Source organism: Rhinolophus hipposideros, assembly GCF_964194185.1.
Source record: "Rhinolophus hipposideros genome assembly, chromosome: 2".
In the NCBI taxonomy this organism is placed as follows: Eukaryota; Metazoa; Chordata; class Mammalia; order Chiroptera; family Rhinolophidae; genus Rhinolophus; species Rhinolophus hipposideros.
The window spans coordinates 40,448,711-40,465,375 of NC_138048.1; the positions used below are offsets into that span (position 1 = coordinate 40,448,711).

The 16,665-nt window shown below is 42.3% G+C and overlaps 1 protein-coding gene across 1 annotated transcript in view; it reads right to left on the reverse strand.

The window, feature by feature from the left end:
* The window catches only part of CCDC80 (coiled-coil domain containing 80), a 38,305-nt gene extending 27,700 nt beyond the window's left edge, over positions 1-10,605 (reverse strand). Inside the window, exons 1-3 of the mRNA XM_081027835.1 lie at positions 9,822-10,605; positions 7,506-9,409; positions 350-506 (exon numbers count right to left, since the gene is read on the reverse strand). Coding sequence (XP_080883961.1) covers positions 350-506; positions 7,506-9,398 — 2,050 coding nt within the window. The 5' untranslated portion in view covers positions 9,399-9,409; positions 9,822-10,605. The remainder of the gene's footprint in view (positions 1-349; positions 507-7,505; positions 9,410-9,821) is intronic.
* Between the last annotated feature and the right edge of the window lie 6,060 nt (positions 10,606-16,665).

A 16,665-nucleotide genomic window follows, 5' to 3' on the forward strand; every position in this document is an offset into this window, starting at 1 on the left:
GAAGAACACATGGTGTTGCTCACTGGCAAGAAAACTCAGAATCCAGAAGGAAGTGTCTGAATACCTCTCTGGTTCTCCCCCTAGTGTATTACTTCTCTTTTTTCTCTACCTTACTGACTTTCAAACCATAGAGTGCTTGCATATTTTTCATTTTAAAGTGCAAAAAACAAGCCAGAACCATCTGGAATGGTTATGTAAATAGGTAAGCAGACTGATGTTTGGTACCACGAGGAAAGAGTCCTCTGGATATCTGGATTTTCTTTTTGATTCCCCACCTACCTCTCCCATAAAGTTTGTCCCACCTTAGCTATGAGGAAAACAATAATAACATTAGAATATTTAAGAGAACCTAGCTGGAAGTGGTCGATTTTCATGGAGCTGTTGTTGACAGGACCAAAGATGGTGATCACGGAGATTTTCCTGGTGGCCATCTTGCAGAAACTTTCCAGATATTCATCTCGCTGTTGCACATACATGTTGTTCTCAACCTTAGGAGTGGTGATCAGCTGGAGGTGAGTGAAGGCAGGTAAATATTAATTAATAGTGATAGTTTCACACTGAAGTAAAATACAAAGGGGTGATTTTGAACGGGGGCAGGTGTTTTGCAGTGATTGACACCTAAACTAAATTAAACTAAATTAAGCTAAGCTAAACTGAACTACACTAGACGGTTTTGTTGGACAGTTAGCATAATCAGGGCCACAAGGGGGCCATATGGATAGGGCTTTTTTTAATGGTTTCAGACAACTTATACTTTTCTACTCATTTCCATTATTTACCTTTCTTACTAGTCATGTGTTTTGGTTTTCTCATTTGTGAACTCTACACAAGAATACTATTTTGTAAGGTTATTGCATAAATACTTGGCATGTAAAATCTGTTCAATAAATGCTATCTTCCTTCCCTCATTTTGATCTTTATTATGCTAATTTGCTGCTCAGATATCCATGAATTGAGTGGTTACTACAATTATTTCATGTCTCACAGGATTGAGAGAGATTCATAGCCAGGCCTTGGGCACTCTGAATGGCTGATGTCTGCAAGGAACACTGTCTATTCATGCTTTGCTGACTCATTGGTTTGAGGCCAGCATTTGACTACATTCAAATTTATCAGCCACTTTTTACTTGCCCATCTAATCTGATAAAATAATTCTGAAGCCTGTCACTATTAGCTTGGCTTTTTTTGGAGGGGAAGTCACCATGTTGTAACCTCTTCCAAATTCTTTTTCAAAATGGTTAATAAATCTGGTCCCAACTCGATCCTGCTGTTTATTTTTCTCTGTCAGAGATATGTTTATACTTCCTGCAGGCTTTCCCTTCTAAGAATTCTCTATGCTTGACAAAATACTATCCCTCATGGAAATTAAGATGTGTTCAATAGCTTTTGAGTAGAACATTAACAAAGATTTTCTGGAATGAAGTTATTTTTTTTCTCAGATCGTTATTTATTTTAAGTAGACATGATTTCATTTATTTTTGAATTTGTGTTTATATGCCTATTCAGATGGACAAAGTGGGTAGGAAATGCTTGTTTTAGAAATGTAATTTCCCAAGAGGAAAAATAATCAAATTTCCTCAAATTTATGCATTGATTCATATTTAGCCTTAAAAAATTAATGTGGCTATAAAAAGAGTTGGTAATGGTATTTTTGGTTTGTTTGTTAGTTTTCAATTAGCTGTCTGACATTTGAAAATATTTCTTTCAGTTTTTATGGTAGCCCAAATCTTGGAGTTTTATTTTCAGTTGATGTGTTTTATGTTTTTCTTTCTGGCTGTTCTTTGCTTACAAACACACTACTTTGGAATAAATAAAATGAATGTTTAAATAAGGACACAAAATAGTCAAAAACAGTTAAGATTTACTGGTAATGATTTTGGACTCCCTATTCTAAATGAAGTATAAACCCATACTTAGAATATATTTAGAGGTGTCTCTAGGGCACAGCTGCCCAGATGCTAAAAAACTGATAATTACCTACCTTTATAACTTTAAATCCATACATAGACTCTATTTCCTTCATTCCATATTTTGCCATGAACCCTTAAAGTCCATGAACAGACCATGATAACAGGATTTCAAGAGTCCCTAAAGCTCCTTCTGATCTTTTTCTTCCCCTTGTACATAATTGAGAATTTCAGACAATATATGATCATACAGAACCTCATCCTCCCTTGCCTGGAAGCTTCTCCCATGGACCTCTGAACATGGCAGTCTTAGGCTATGGATACTCAGTTGGAATCACACGTAAACATATAAAGAGCTCTGATGTTTATTTTCACCTTGAGAGCTTTGTCCAAGGATACCTTAACCCACCATGAGGTGACATTCATTTTGCATGACTGATTCCTTAGCTACTGGCATTCAATGATCTGACCCCAGGGTCTTTCTTGCTAATCTTTACTACTACTTTCCCTTATGTGACCTCTTCACCCTCTAGCCAGACTATTCTAAATTACGAAATGAAAGGAATCTTGGCACTGTGGCACAGAGAAAGGGTGATTATAGTCAAAGTTAAAGGTCCTGGCATTTTAATCCTTGTTCAACCCCTGGTAATCATGTAGCTTTAACAAGGCCATGTAACCTTGTGAACCTTAGCTTTCTCATCTTTATAATGGAACAACTTCTCTGACAACTTCATAAAGTAGTGAGAATTGAGCACAAATAAATAAATAGATGTGTGTAAGGCTATGTGCCCCTGAGTCCCATACATGCATATCACCTCTAAATAGTTTACCCACAGTCCTTCCTCTGCTTTGGCTCGCTCGTGTCATCCCTCCCACCCCAAAAGCCCTCCCCTCCCCTCCAATGTATCTGAATGTGAGTCATTCTTTAAATGCAGCATCTTCCTTAAAGTCTTTTCTAGCCCTCAATGATCATGTCTTCCCTTTAATTACTGTTGTTATAGTCTGCACTGCTCACATGGAATTTATGTATTTCCTTGATTTACTATTATATTTTATGTTTATGTCACACCTCCCCAACTAGAGTGTAAGTTCTTCAAAGTGCTGAAGCCCTAGCCCCTACCACTGCTGTGCACATGGTAGGAGAACAAACACCACCCACATCCTTCAGGCTACATGGATCACTCCAGCCAGAGGAGAGGAGAGGGACTCAGGAACACAATGGTCCCCCACCACAAACTTGTTGGTTTAATGTGTTCCTCAAGTTTGCATCAGGGAAAGTAGAGGAGGCTAATGCTCTGAACCTATTTCAGGAACTCTTTCCCTGAGGATTGACATTTCTGTCTCATTCATTTTCTAGTTTGGCAGTATTTCAAACCGTGTTTAAAATGGTAACCATTTCCAATACCCTCTTGCTAAAAAGAGCATCCTAAAAATCCTCAGTAAACATTATTGTCTGCTACTTGATCTCTTCCCACTTTGGTAGCAATAAATCAGGGCATGTTTCATGAATTTAGAATTGTGTTGTGGTTCTTTTTTATGTTTCTGTTCCCAGTGTGCTGGCACAAGGCGCCTAAAGAGTATAATGAAGCCAGTTTGCATAAATAAAGGGAACAAATAGGAGTGGGAAATGCTAGGGGGGAAGTATTTTAAGTCTCAGATTATTCTACAGACAGCGTGATTTTTACAGATTCTGCAAAATAACATTCAAGCTAGTAGTCTGCCTTAGTAAAACAGAGCTTTATATCCTTTTCTAAAGTTCAATAAAATAAGTAGATTGTTGTCCCAAGACCCATATTTTTGAGGTAAGGTTGAAAGTATTAACCCACTTGAATTATAGGAGATTCAGTCTCCAAAGAATGTTTAAACTGGAAGTCGAATCTCTGCAATTCAGCGCTATGAGGCCTCTTGACAAGTAGGTATGCACTAGATCTCAGGGCACAAAATGAGGGCTTGTCAGCTTAGTGAGAGTCCAATGTATAAGTGATAAACAGCTTAGCTATATTCTCACCATTGTCATCCCAGACTGACATCAATCAGTCTGAGGGATTAGGTTCTTTGGGATTCAGTAACTGGGATATTGCTTCTGACTGACTGCCGGGAAAGCCAGAGAGTTGAGGTGCAGAGAACTAGCTGAGTATTTAAAGCAGAATTTCTACATCAGTGCTCAGCACAAAATATTGACAACTGATATATCTTACCATTTATGTGAGTAATTCAAGGTTAAAAAGGAATTTTTAAATGTCTTTATTGGTTATCTAACAGGATAATTTATCAGTTTCTGCTTCACTTTATGGCATGTGTCCCATATTCACACCCACAGGAAGGCAGAATGGGGGAGTGGCTTGAGCACGAGCTTTAAAATCAAACATACCTGAGGTCTAATTCTGGCTTTGCCACATATTAGCTATACACCTTGAGAAACTTCTCAGCCTCTCTAAGCTTCTGTTTCCTTGTCTATAAAATGGAGTTAGTAGGTCCTTCTCCAAAGGACTGTTGTGAAAATTAAACCACACAACCTTGGGAAAAGCCCCTGGCAGGATGTGTTCTTTTCTTCTGACAGACTGAGAGGCAGGGTATTTGAAGGATTGATCTTTGTCCCAAGAACAGGACACCTGGCTCCTCCTGCAGCTCCTTTGAAAGGCTTTAAGATGTTGTTCTCTCAACCACAACCTATACCACTGCTGCCAGTGTTTCTTCAAGTAACTGGTTAAGTAGAGGTTATGTGATGTTTTCACATGTAAAGAATGACATGAATAAATGCAAATGACAGAGGGCTTATGATGAATTGTAGTTGGGAACCAGGTTACTGAAAAACGGGAAAGATGAGCTAAAAGACCTATACAGTTTCTTGGAATGCAAACCTCATTTCCGTTTGAATGCACTGGGTTAGGCTGAGGCCAGTAGGACGTATGTGTTGTCAGCTGTACTGGAACAGCTTGAAGAGTGCTAAGCCTTAATGAATATTAATTGAATCACTGAACTTCCTGAATAACATGAGCCATGTTTGAGGGGGAAATGATAAATGGCACCAACTACATCTTTCACCCAGAAACACAAGTCTTCTGTCTTTTCTCTCCACCTTTTGATAGTGTTATCATGTTTAGTTCATCTTGTTTTTTTCTGATCCATTCTTATTTTGGATATCATTAGCTTTTCAGAAAACACATATCTGATATGATCATCAGCTAGGCACATGTCGAATTGCAAGACTGAAACACCTCTTGTTGGTACTTTCTTTTTAATAACCAACCTGGTTCACTCACCAGCCCCCAAAAGCAACACTGCCACGAGCAATCCCAGCTGGTTTCTGTTTTGCCTCACATGACATCAGCAGAAGCTGTCATTTGAGTTTCATTTGCTAGAAATTTATGATCAGAGATACTGTTAAAAGCAGAAAAGACCCAGCTGGGCTTTCAAATCCCTCTAAGGGAGTGGAGACAAAGAGAGCAATAAAAGGCATGACTAATAACAGGGATACAGTATGAAAACCCTTTTCTTTTCACTCACACACTAGGGTAATGGAAGTAGTTACCAGTTAGGTGCACAATTACAATCCTGACATTTTACCCATCATTATTTTTCCCCTGGTTAAAACATGACCGTGAGGAACACTTTGCCTGCTTGTTGGCTAAATGGCCAGGGTCGGCTGATGTGCTTCAGCAGGCTGGACAAAGTCCTAGGTACTTAGGAAGAGAGCAATGGAGCACACCACTAATGCCACAGCCCAAAGAAAGCAGTTTTTCCTCACAGGTTCTGTAGCAAATACTCAAGTACCAAGCAGAGTTCTGCTCTGAAATCAGTGATTCTTTTGGTTCTGACTGGAACATTCCCATTTAAATTTATGTACTCTGGGGATAACTAAGTAGCTGTTAAACTACTCTAACAGACAGCGTATCCTTTGCTAACCTAAGTTTATATAGTTACTTTAAGGTTCTGGTTAAAAACAAGTAACAACATACAAAAAAATAACACACACACACACACACACACACACCTGTAGAATCAATAAAAACTTAGGCTTTGTTCTAATGCATAAATACACTATTGATGGAATAGCTAGAAGAATTTGGGGACATGCCCCATCCATGATAAATACCACAAGGGTCTCTGCTCTGAATAACATTTCAAATGAACATTTAAACTTTCGAAACCACTAAAGATAAATGCACACCAGAGTTGCTCGGGCTCAGATCATTAATACGAATTTAGGCCAGATTGGAAAAACTAAAAAACCTTCTGAGAAATGCCTTGAGAGAAGAATGCTTATCTCCTTTGGTGGTGGGGGTGGGGATGGGATGCAGAGTGTGGAGTCATCTTGTGCCTTCAGTAGAATAGATGTTGTCCTCAGTGGCACGAGATGGCTCCATCATATCCAGGTATCTGAGAGAGTCATTCCTGACTCATATTACCCAACAGTAATGTACTAACCTTTTTCTCTGAAGTTATTGTATCATATTCTTTTCCTCCTTGACAGCCTGAAGTAAAATGATAGCATGAAGAAGCTAGGGGTAAAATCTTGGAAGGGCACTAAAAGAATAGGCAAGGAGACATGGAGAGGAGAAGGAGCCATTCTTACATTGCTGATGAGAACTGCCCTTACATTTAGGATGGGACTTATTCCTGTTTAAAGCCTTCCTGGGGTTTGAATAAATAACTGGTATCATTCTTTGGGTGGTGGCCAGTAATGGCCAAAAGAGAGAGCTACTAAAATGGACCTGTGACTTGCTCAACACTAGTAGCACTCAGAAACAGGCAAAGTGAAAGCACTTGCCTCTTTTTTTTATACACACACATACTCATACTCATTTTATAGAGTCTCAGGGAAACTGATATTTGGACTCCAAGTTCAGATGTGTCTAGCGTATTGGATATTGAAACAATTAACCCAGTTCCCCACACTCCATCATTTTGGCCTTTTACTGATAGTTGGGCAGTGATGGAAGAGGCAGCCTTTAAGGGGAGAAGATTTCAGCCAGCTGCTTTTAAAACCATTTGTGAGGGTCACATCATCGAGGAAACTACTCTCAGTCGTACCCACTCTCCACCCAGGCTGCCTCACTTTCCTCTGTGAGGTTTCCTATTGTTGATATAGACCTAATTAAGGGGAGAGGAGAAACGTTCTTTCGCCTATACACGTGCTTGTAGTTCCCAAGCTCATGAAGAGAAAAACCCTTTTCTTAACTTGTGACCAGAGTGAGTCAATGCATGCCATGTCAGGATCTCCTTCATTCTTCTTTTATTCTTTGAATAAGTAAAAGGGAGCTGTATCCAGAACTATACCTTGGAAGAGAGAAGTAGGAATAGGGATGGATGCTATGGGTTTGGAAGAAGCTCACTGTGGATGCTTCCCTGGGTACATGTCTAAGGTCCCTTGACAATTGACTCCGAGTCTGTGTGGAAAAAAGTGCATAGAACATCTGAATCCAAAGGAGCTACTGGCCTGGCTGCCCTTTCTTGACACACCTCGTGATTGTCTTGACGTGGCACAGATTCAGACACGCTCTGCCATCCAGCAATGTGATTTTAGAAAAATAACAACCAAATATTAACATTCCCTACCTCAGCCCACAGAACAATGCCAAGGAGAAGATTACTTACAAGGAGCCTTCGTTTGCCTTCAAAGGAGCCCAGCAGGTCAGTCACCAACTTCTTGGGATTCTGAGTGAAGTGCTTTGTGGTGGGTTTCAGGTAACCATCCTGCTCTGTTTTACCTGCTTTTTTCTTCTTGTTCTTTTCTTTCTCCTGCCTGCTCTTTTTCTCAGCCTTGTCCTTCTTCACTTGCTTTTCATTCTTGAGTAACTTGTCTGCTTTCTCAGTCTTCACCTTTTTTTTCTTCTCCTTCTCAGCTTTCTCAAGCTTTTCATGCTTTTTAGACTCCTTTGCTTTTGGGGGCGGTATATTCCCCACCTGCAACTCCTCCTCCAGCTGAGAGGCAGTAGGCCGGCTGGGGTCATACTTATCCTCATACTCATTGCTAAGAATTTTGTCCTGGGCCTTCTTTTTGGGAGGTTTCCCCTTTGCTGGCTTGTGAGGACCTGGCACCACATTTGGGTCCCGGTGGCCATGCTCCCGCTTGTCTGTGCGGTTGTCCCGGAAACGGCCTGCCACAATCCTGGTGCTGTGCTCCGACGTGGGAGTGGGAGGGGCAGCCGTGAAACTCTCGAAGCTGGTGGCCTTGCTGGGCCTCCTGGTGGTCTGTGGCCTCTCCCTGTGCTGCTCCTTCCTGGATGGAGGGTAGAGATTCTCTGAGACCACGGACCCCCTGGCAGTGGTCACCTCAGCTGTTGCTGGAGGCCTGTGGGCATCTGAGGAGGGGTGCACCCGGGGGGTCCAGGGCCTCTGGGTGATTGGAAACGCCATGGTGGTTGTAGGTCTTGCTGCTACAGTTACCACCCGAGAGGTGGCCCGAGTCACTGTTGTGACTGGCGCAGGAGGCAGGGTGGTGGCCCTTGGGGTCGGAGGAGGTGGCCCGGGAGCTGCCTTGGTGGTGGCAGGTTTTCTCAGCACCTTCACCCGACTCTCTCTCGTGGGTGGAACTTGTGCTCTTCTCAGGTCTTCTTTCCTCTTCTCACTGCTCAGGCCTGGCCTTCCTGCTCTTCCACCATTGTTCCCCTCATCCACTACCTGGCCCTCCACCCCGGAGGCCTTACATTTTTGGACAAAACCCTTCTGCCTGATCTTTTCTATCCTGCGGATCGGGCCCTGGTCAATGATCTCGTACATGGCCTCCAGCCGGACCGGATAAGGGTAGCGCTCCTCTACCTGCAGAGTCTTCTTCAGCAGCACCATGCCGAACTTCCCCTTCTCCAGCTTTAGGAAGCTCATCAGCTTTGGGATGAGGGTGGGGTCCAAGGGCTGCTCCAGGACCCGGCCCTCACTGGTGATCCTGCGCACTTTGCCCCCTTCCTCGCCGGCCTGGTGGAACAGCACTATCTGCTGGATGTGCCGTTCTGCCAGCTCACAATACACATCGTCTTTCAGGAGGCTCATCATGAGCCGGTAGTAGCCTTCCGAGGCGTGAGGGGCAGAGATGACCCACACACGATTCTTCCCTGCAAAGCTGGCAAGGATGTTGGGAGAACTGGACCCAGAGGGGAAGCGCAACATTCTTGAACGAGCTGAAGACCCCTCATCTCGGACCATCTCACGGGGAGAGCTTCGGCCTGTGGGTCTCCGCTCAGATCTCAGAAGGACCCCATTGATGCCCAACGGGGCCCTCGGGGCCTTTTCGTGGGCTATCCTCAGCACTGGCACACTGCTCCTTTTTAGGTGAGGCTGAAGGTTTGGTTCTTCCAGAGTGGTTCTCTCAATTCCCTGAGACCTTCCCGTGTGCCTCAGAAATCGAGCTGGTTTTCTGTTGACTTCAGAAACCAGAGGTGCTTTCCGCCCTCCATGGCTCCCTCTGTTCATGGCGTGGAGGTGGGGTTCTGAGCCACACACCAACCACATTGCCAGCAGCATGGTAAAACTGGGTCCCATTCTCCATGTCATTGTGCAATCCACTTTGGGAGGCAGAAAAATCAAAAGACGAAAGGGGTGGGGAAGGGGGAAACAGAAAGAAAATTGTTTAATTGCAAACAGAACTGGGCATTTTCTCTTTCTCTATTTTGGCCAAAGTTTGGGGGGAAGGGGTGGTTAGGGAAGAAGAAGGACGGAGGTCAGGGAATGGAAAATAGGATGAGATCTTGTAATTTTTAAGCCCCTGTAATTTGTCAGCACTTAGCAGAGACAGTTACATTCAGCAGGGAACCCAACTCTGTGCCCCATTCAGCATGCTTGCACCCTTTCAACTGGCTCGGATGCTCCAGAGAAAATTTACACTGAGCATATTAATTATGACAACATTCCCATTTCATTTCTTCAAACAAGCAACAAAGAAACAAACACCAAAGACAGAAAGGATTACACACTTACATGGTGGCTCATGAAGATGGAATGCAGATGGTTTAAAAAGCAATCTGTAGTGTGGTCCCAGGACAGTTTCCTAGATGAAATACTTTTCCTCCCAACCCTCTTTCTCCTTTGAGAGGCTGGGGTGTGCTGCAGCTCCAGCTCCCAAAGTCGCCTGTCCTGACCTGAGGTCTGAGCTGATTTCTTCTTTTATTTTTCTGGCTGTGTCTTTTTACCTTCTTGACAAGTAGGATGAGGTGACAGGAGCTGTCCTTTGCATCTTAAATCTTTGCATCTCCATTTTTCTGTAGTTTTTCTCAGTCTTGTGTGTCTGTGTGTGCCAGTCCCCTGTGCCGACAGACAGGACGCCCCTTAAAGTGGAGCCCCAGCTATTTCAAAATCTCACTCTTTTCTCTCTTTAGTGTTCCAGGATCCTTCTTATCACCCTTCCCCTCACAGTCTGGCTTATTCCCTTTGTTTCCCAGTGTTAAAACACTGGGATTAATATGTTTTCCAGGCTGAGGGAAAACACAGGAATGTGATGTTGAAAAAGAGCTTTTTTTCTCTCTCTCTCTTTTTCTATGCCTCTCTCCTCCCTTTATTTCTCCCCACCTTTTTTTTCTTCCTCTTTTCCTTCTTTTTCTTCTTCCTCTTGCCTGGATTCAGTCCCAGGAATGCCAGGACAACCTCAGTTTTGATCCAAACCAAATTCACACAACAGCAGCCACTGGAAATCAAGGAAACTTCACTAAGAATTTAACAGATCAGCAAAACACCGCCTCCTTCCCATTTCAGCACGTTGAGAGTGGACTCTGTGCGGAGGGAGAGGGCTGTTCTTTTGGTGGGGGAAAGTTTTGAAACACTACCCATCATCATAAATCACTTTAGAATAGGATGGCTGAGGACTTAACCCCTTCCATACCGAGTAATCAGGATCCTTTCCCTTCCTGTCTATACTCATACTGCACTCTAGAAAGGGAAAATGCTCAGATTTCTGCATCTGCTGCTTGGTTTTCCTAGAGACAGATATTCCTTTGGGTCAGGGTGCTTGGCCATACATATACAGATAACATATGTATTTATAGTTCCATGTATACATTTTTATCTCTTTCTGCCTGCTGCATGCACTTAGCTTGAGGTTGGAAAAGCCCATGGAAAACATGACTGGGTTGTTTTTATTTTATGCTAATTGGAGATCATATTACTGTGTTCTTGTTCCTAGTTTTCTCCTTGGCATACAAGGAAGCTGGTAAAAGGTTAGAAATGCAGGCAGTGGCTGCTGTCCCCCTGAGACTGCAGTCAGCCATTACATCAGGAGAAGGGCATTATGATCTCCAGTTCAGGCTCTGGCTGGAGATGGTAGGCTAAGACCTTCTTTGGAGGTGTGTGTGGGGGTAAGGGGAGGAGTATAATGCAGTATTTTGCTCTCCAAAAGCTTCAGGTATCTGGAGGGCTTTAGGCAATCCTCAGAAATAACCATATCAAGTTCCAAAGACGAGATTAAGGCATCTCTGTGTGTCTACCTCCTGGACCTGTTGTGGGGATTGAGCTTTTACAGGGATGGAAAGATGCCTCAGGTTATATAGATATTTCTCCCAACTTCTCCAAGAGAATTCAGTTGGTTTTAATTGGCACAGACAGTGGTGAGCCAGAGTTTTCAAAAGGCTCCTTGCAAATTAGACCATGCTCATGGCTACCCTCACTGGTCCCTAGTTGCTACTCTTTTATCAGTCCATTTCCAATGGGTCATTTGCCTTTCCTTCACATAAGTTCCCAGCACTGAATTGAAGACCTGTAAGGGGGTTGAGTGTAAGGCTCAGCCCACAGCTTGATGACAGAGGAGTGCCAAGAGGAAAATCCTCCTGTGGAGCCCTCACAAATACTTGTAACTACAGTAAAAAAAAGTCGGCTTCAGACAGAGACCCTCTGTCCACCAGACTCAGAGAAGGCTTTTCCTTTCATAGGCTTCACCTCTTAAGTGGATCAAATACCTATGCTGTTGGACAGTCCTAGATGGTATTTCCTTTCCCAAATCATAACGTGTTCCATTTTATCCCTTTCAAAGCCTTTCCCTTCCTTCTTTTCTTTTTCTTTTGTCTCTTCCCTACTAATAACAACTACCATTTATGGGGCATTTTCATATGAGGCTCTGGGCTTAGCACTTCCATATATTCTTTTAGCTGACCTTCACAGAATTACTAGGAGATAGGTAGGATTGTTCCCATTTTGTAGATGAACAAACTGAGGCTTAGACAGTTTAAATAAATTGCCTACTGTGACACAAATGGTAAGTGGTAGTGCTGATATTTGAACCCAGGTTTAGAAGTGTCTACAAAACATTGTGTTCCTAGCTCCCACTTTATTTTCTTTCCATGCCTTCTCTTTTTCTTCTTCCTTTAGTTCCTTTTTGTGTTTCCCATATTCATAGAAGAGTCTCATTTGTTTGCTTAACCAGAGCATTTATACTCTTAGAATTCTACTTTCTGGAGTAATTGTGTAACGGTATTTTCCACCTTTCTTAGTAGATCCTTAGAGTTTTTTATCCTTTTTCAAAAATATCACATGGTTTCCACCAACCTCCCAACGATGTCTAACAACATTCCTCGCCTGTGCACTGGTAAGGATGAAATATTGCCACTTTAGCCACTTGGATTTGACCCAAAGGGGAAGACAGCCTAGCCTGAGCTGTACCCATCTTCCCGGGGACCTCAAGCTTTATTCCTTTCTGTGAAATTCAGCCACTAGATGGCACACTAAACACATATGTGGGAGAGGACCTAATACTGCCACCGCCGTGTCTCCCCTTGGCTTCCCCACCCCCTACATCACACTGGCAAAGTGGGGCTTCTTGTGCCTGATCCTCAGGATTTTTTAACCTCAATGCCTAAAGCCTTCCCTGGGACCTCAGAATCCTGCTCCCTCCCCACGGGGTCTTTTCAGTCCAGAGAACACATGCCTGATAAGAGCAATGAGCAAGTTAGCGTCCACCCCTTCCTGGAGAAGCCCATGATGATATATAGTTTGTAATGATTCTCAATTACAAATCTAGTCCATGATTTAAGAGACCTGTACTAAAAAGTCCTTCACTTAGATCTTTCCAATATTTTTGTAATCTGAAAAAAAAGCATTAACTAATTAGGAGAGAAGAGCCAGAGATATGAGAGACATTGATTTATGTTGAGTCAAAGAAAGGTAAAAGAAATAAAATTCAAAAGTAGCTTTTAGAAATACTATTTAGGAATTCACTGTCAAGAAACTGCCTGACATTGGTCACATGGTAATTTGGAGGGGAGAAAGGACAGAATATGCAAAACAGAATTGCTTTAGAGACACTGGAATAGGTGGTAGTTGTTTGATGAAAGTCAGTGTAAATGTAAGGAGGCGTCAGAAGGGGGTGTGCTAACTGATTATACCCACACTGACCTTGATTCAGCAACCTGAGACTAAGAGTCAGGGAACAATGTCGTCCCAAGCAACCTAGAGAAACCATGGTTTGTGTTACATGCATTTGATTCCCTCGCACAGAATAACACTCAGGGGGTATTACTGAACTGGATTCAAAGGGTTCTATTGCCTGAAAAAATCATATCCTGGCCCTGGGTGGTGAGCACACAATGTGATATATAGATAATGTATTATAGAAATGCACACTTGAAACCTGTGTGATTTTACTAACCATTGTCACCCCAATAAATTTAATTAAAATAATAATAATAATAATAATAATAATAATAATGAGGAAAAAAGAAAATGGGGGGAAATGCAAGCCCTTCAGTGTGGTTTTCGAGGGAAACCACCTCTCATGCTCTGTGATAACCTGTTCCCCCAGCAGGAAAAATAGTAGAGCCATTTTTATCACACTTTTGTGGCAGAGACACAAACAGTAAGGATAAATGCTTTGAGGATAAATGCTACAAGCTTTTCCTTTCCATTTGCAGACTTTAAACAATTTTCAGTCCTAAGTCACACTTATGTCCTTCAGAATAAAAAAGAATTCTGTTTCTCAGTATTTTCAGAGTAAGACAAACTAAAAAAATAAACAGCAAGGTCAAGGGGAAAGCCCACAATGACTGCTAACTCAGGGTTCTGCTGCAGCTGGAGAAGCTCTGAGAAAGGGTAATCCCCAAAACAAACACTCTGAAATTGTCTCTGAAATGTAAACAAGCTCCCATGTTTAATCCAAAGGTGAAGTATATGTATAATTTTAAAAGAAATAAATAAAAATAAAAATTACCCGAAAGAATAGTGGTCAAAACTATTGGGAAAAGCGGTTTTAATATTCATTTTTATTCATTTACTTTTATTTAGAGTTTATTGGAGGAAACTTGAAGGTATTATTTTCCAGGTGGAAAGTTGTTTAATTAAGAAAATGTCAAATTCCTAATTAGAGCAAATTGAAGACTCTTACCCGAAGGTATTAAGAAGGCATGTAAATGATCTAACGGCTCATTTAAAATTTTTGACAGTGATTTAAAGTTCAGATTTTTGGGGTTGCCATTCAAACTTCTAGGTATATCAATGTATTGCTTGGGGAGTTCATTCTAGACTGGGAGCAGGTAGACAGCATTGGGTTCAAGGTCTTAACCACTGGCCATTTAATGCATACAAAATACTTCCAGGCTTTTTTTTTTTTTCCCAAGTCAAGTTGTTGTCCTTTCAATCTTAGTTGTGGAGGGTGCAGCTCAGGGGGTGCAGCCCACCATCCCTTGCGGGAGTCGAACTGGCAACCTTGTGGTTGAGAGGACGCGCTCCAACCAACTGAGCCACCCAGGAGCTCAGCGGCAGCCCAGCTCAAGGTGCCGTGTTCAATCTTAGTTGCAGGGGGCGCTGCCCACCATCCCTTGCGGGACTCGAGGAATTGAACTGGCAACCTTGTGGTTGAGAGCCCACTGGGCCATGTGGGAATCGAACCGGCAGCCATCAGAGTTAGGAGCACGGAGCCACAGCCGCCTGAGCCACCAGGCCAGCCCTAATGCATACTAAATATATCAATCAAATTTGAAGGGGAAAATTTTGATTATGCTGCTCTCCATCCTCTTAGACATAGTCAAGAAGAAAGTCATGATCCAATTTATTTCTCCCTCATCTCATATATTCTCCAAGAGTACAGACTTTGTATCAGGAATGATAGAGAACCAGGCAGTCTCTTCCCCTTAGAAGCTCAGAGTCCATTGGAAAAGATAAATAAATATTAGTCAGTTGTACTCTCTGCAGCAGCACTGCAACTTTCTCTTCATGTAAAAAGTCAGTGCTGACAATGGCAGCAGCCAATATGCACAGAATCCATTCATGTCAGAGACATTGCCTCTTTTTTGGAGGCAGAAAGAGGCTTCCCATTGCAGCCACTGTTTGGTACTTGGAAAATCTTGTGGTGTGTTCTGTTGGCTCTAGAGTCCTTTAGAGTCTCTAAGAGTCCAAATACTGTGTCTGGCAGTATGTGCTAGTTAGCCTGACAGTCCTTTTATCCTCATTTCCTGGTCCCTATTTTGACTGTCTTTTGTGCTTGCCCTACTGGGATTGCGATGTCTTTCACTTGTTTTTCTGTATTGACCCTTTGCTCTAGGTTTTGATTGCATCATTCAGAACATCACCTTACATAATAGGATACCAATTTATTCATTCAACAAATATTTATTCAGTGCAGGCATTGTTCGAGTCACTGGGGATATAGCGATGAATGAGTTCCTAACCCCATCGAGCTTATAGTCCAGTGGCAGAAAGCAAGCCATAAAAATATGAACAAATAAATGTACTATATCTAGATATGTGCTTGGAAGAGATTTTTTAAAAGGGAAGGGAGAAAAAGGTGAGGGGGAAAAAATGAAGGGAAAGCGGCCATTTTAGATCAGGGTCAAAGAAAATGGTCCTAAGTAAAGCTAAGGAGGCAAGTAACTCTAGTATTGGGGAAGGGAAGAACATTCTAAGTAGAGGGAACAGCAAGTACATAGGCATTGAAGCAGGGATTACTTCATAAGTGTGTTCCAGAAGAGTGATGCTGAAGAATTTTAAGCAAGGATGTGGCAAGAAAGACCTGATCTATGAGTTAAAGGGCTCACTATGGGTATCATATGGAGAATAGCGTATGGGGCAAGAACGGCAGTAGGAAGATCAGTTAGGAAAATAATGTACTAATAAAGTGAAAGTTGTGGTACCTTGAATTTGGGTGCCAGTAGCAGTGGAGGTGCAGAAAAGTCATCCTCTTTGGTATATATTTTGAAGATAAAGCTGATATGAGTAGTTTGGGGCAGAGACGATCAAATGTTTTGTTTGAAAATCCTGTTAGACATTCTGATACAGAGGCTGAGCAGGCAGTTGGTACATGAGTCTAGACTTCAAGGAAGACTGGGGTTGGCGTTATAAATTTCAAACGATATTTAAAATATGAGGCTGGAAGAAATCATTGAAGGAATGAGTATAGGTGAGGATGAAGCATCCTCCGGCCTGGCATGCAATATTTAGAAGGTAAAAAGAACAATAAAGGATGTGGAGGTGGAGCAGCTATTGTGGTAGAAGAAAGGCAGAAGCACATGGTGGTTTTCACTCACCCACAGCTTGAACTCCATGTCACCTCTGACCCTTTCTTTATAAGCCCTTGCCATACATGTCTCAGTGTCCAGGCTCTGTACTCTTTCCACAGGGTTTTCCCAAAACCACTCCCCTTTCTCTGGGAAGGTATTCTGTAGAGCATCACTCTTCTGATTATTTTGTATTTCAAATATGGGTTCTTGTTACTCCAAGATCTTTAAGCTACTGAGAACATGTGGCATATAACTACGTTGACAAGGCTAGCCTTTGGTAGTATCTGGTCACCCCATCTTAAATAGTGTAATTCTTCTTTCATTTACTACTACTTTTCTCTGCATTGTTT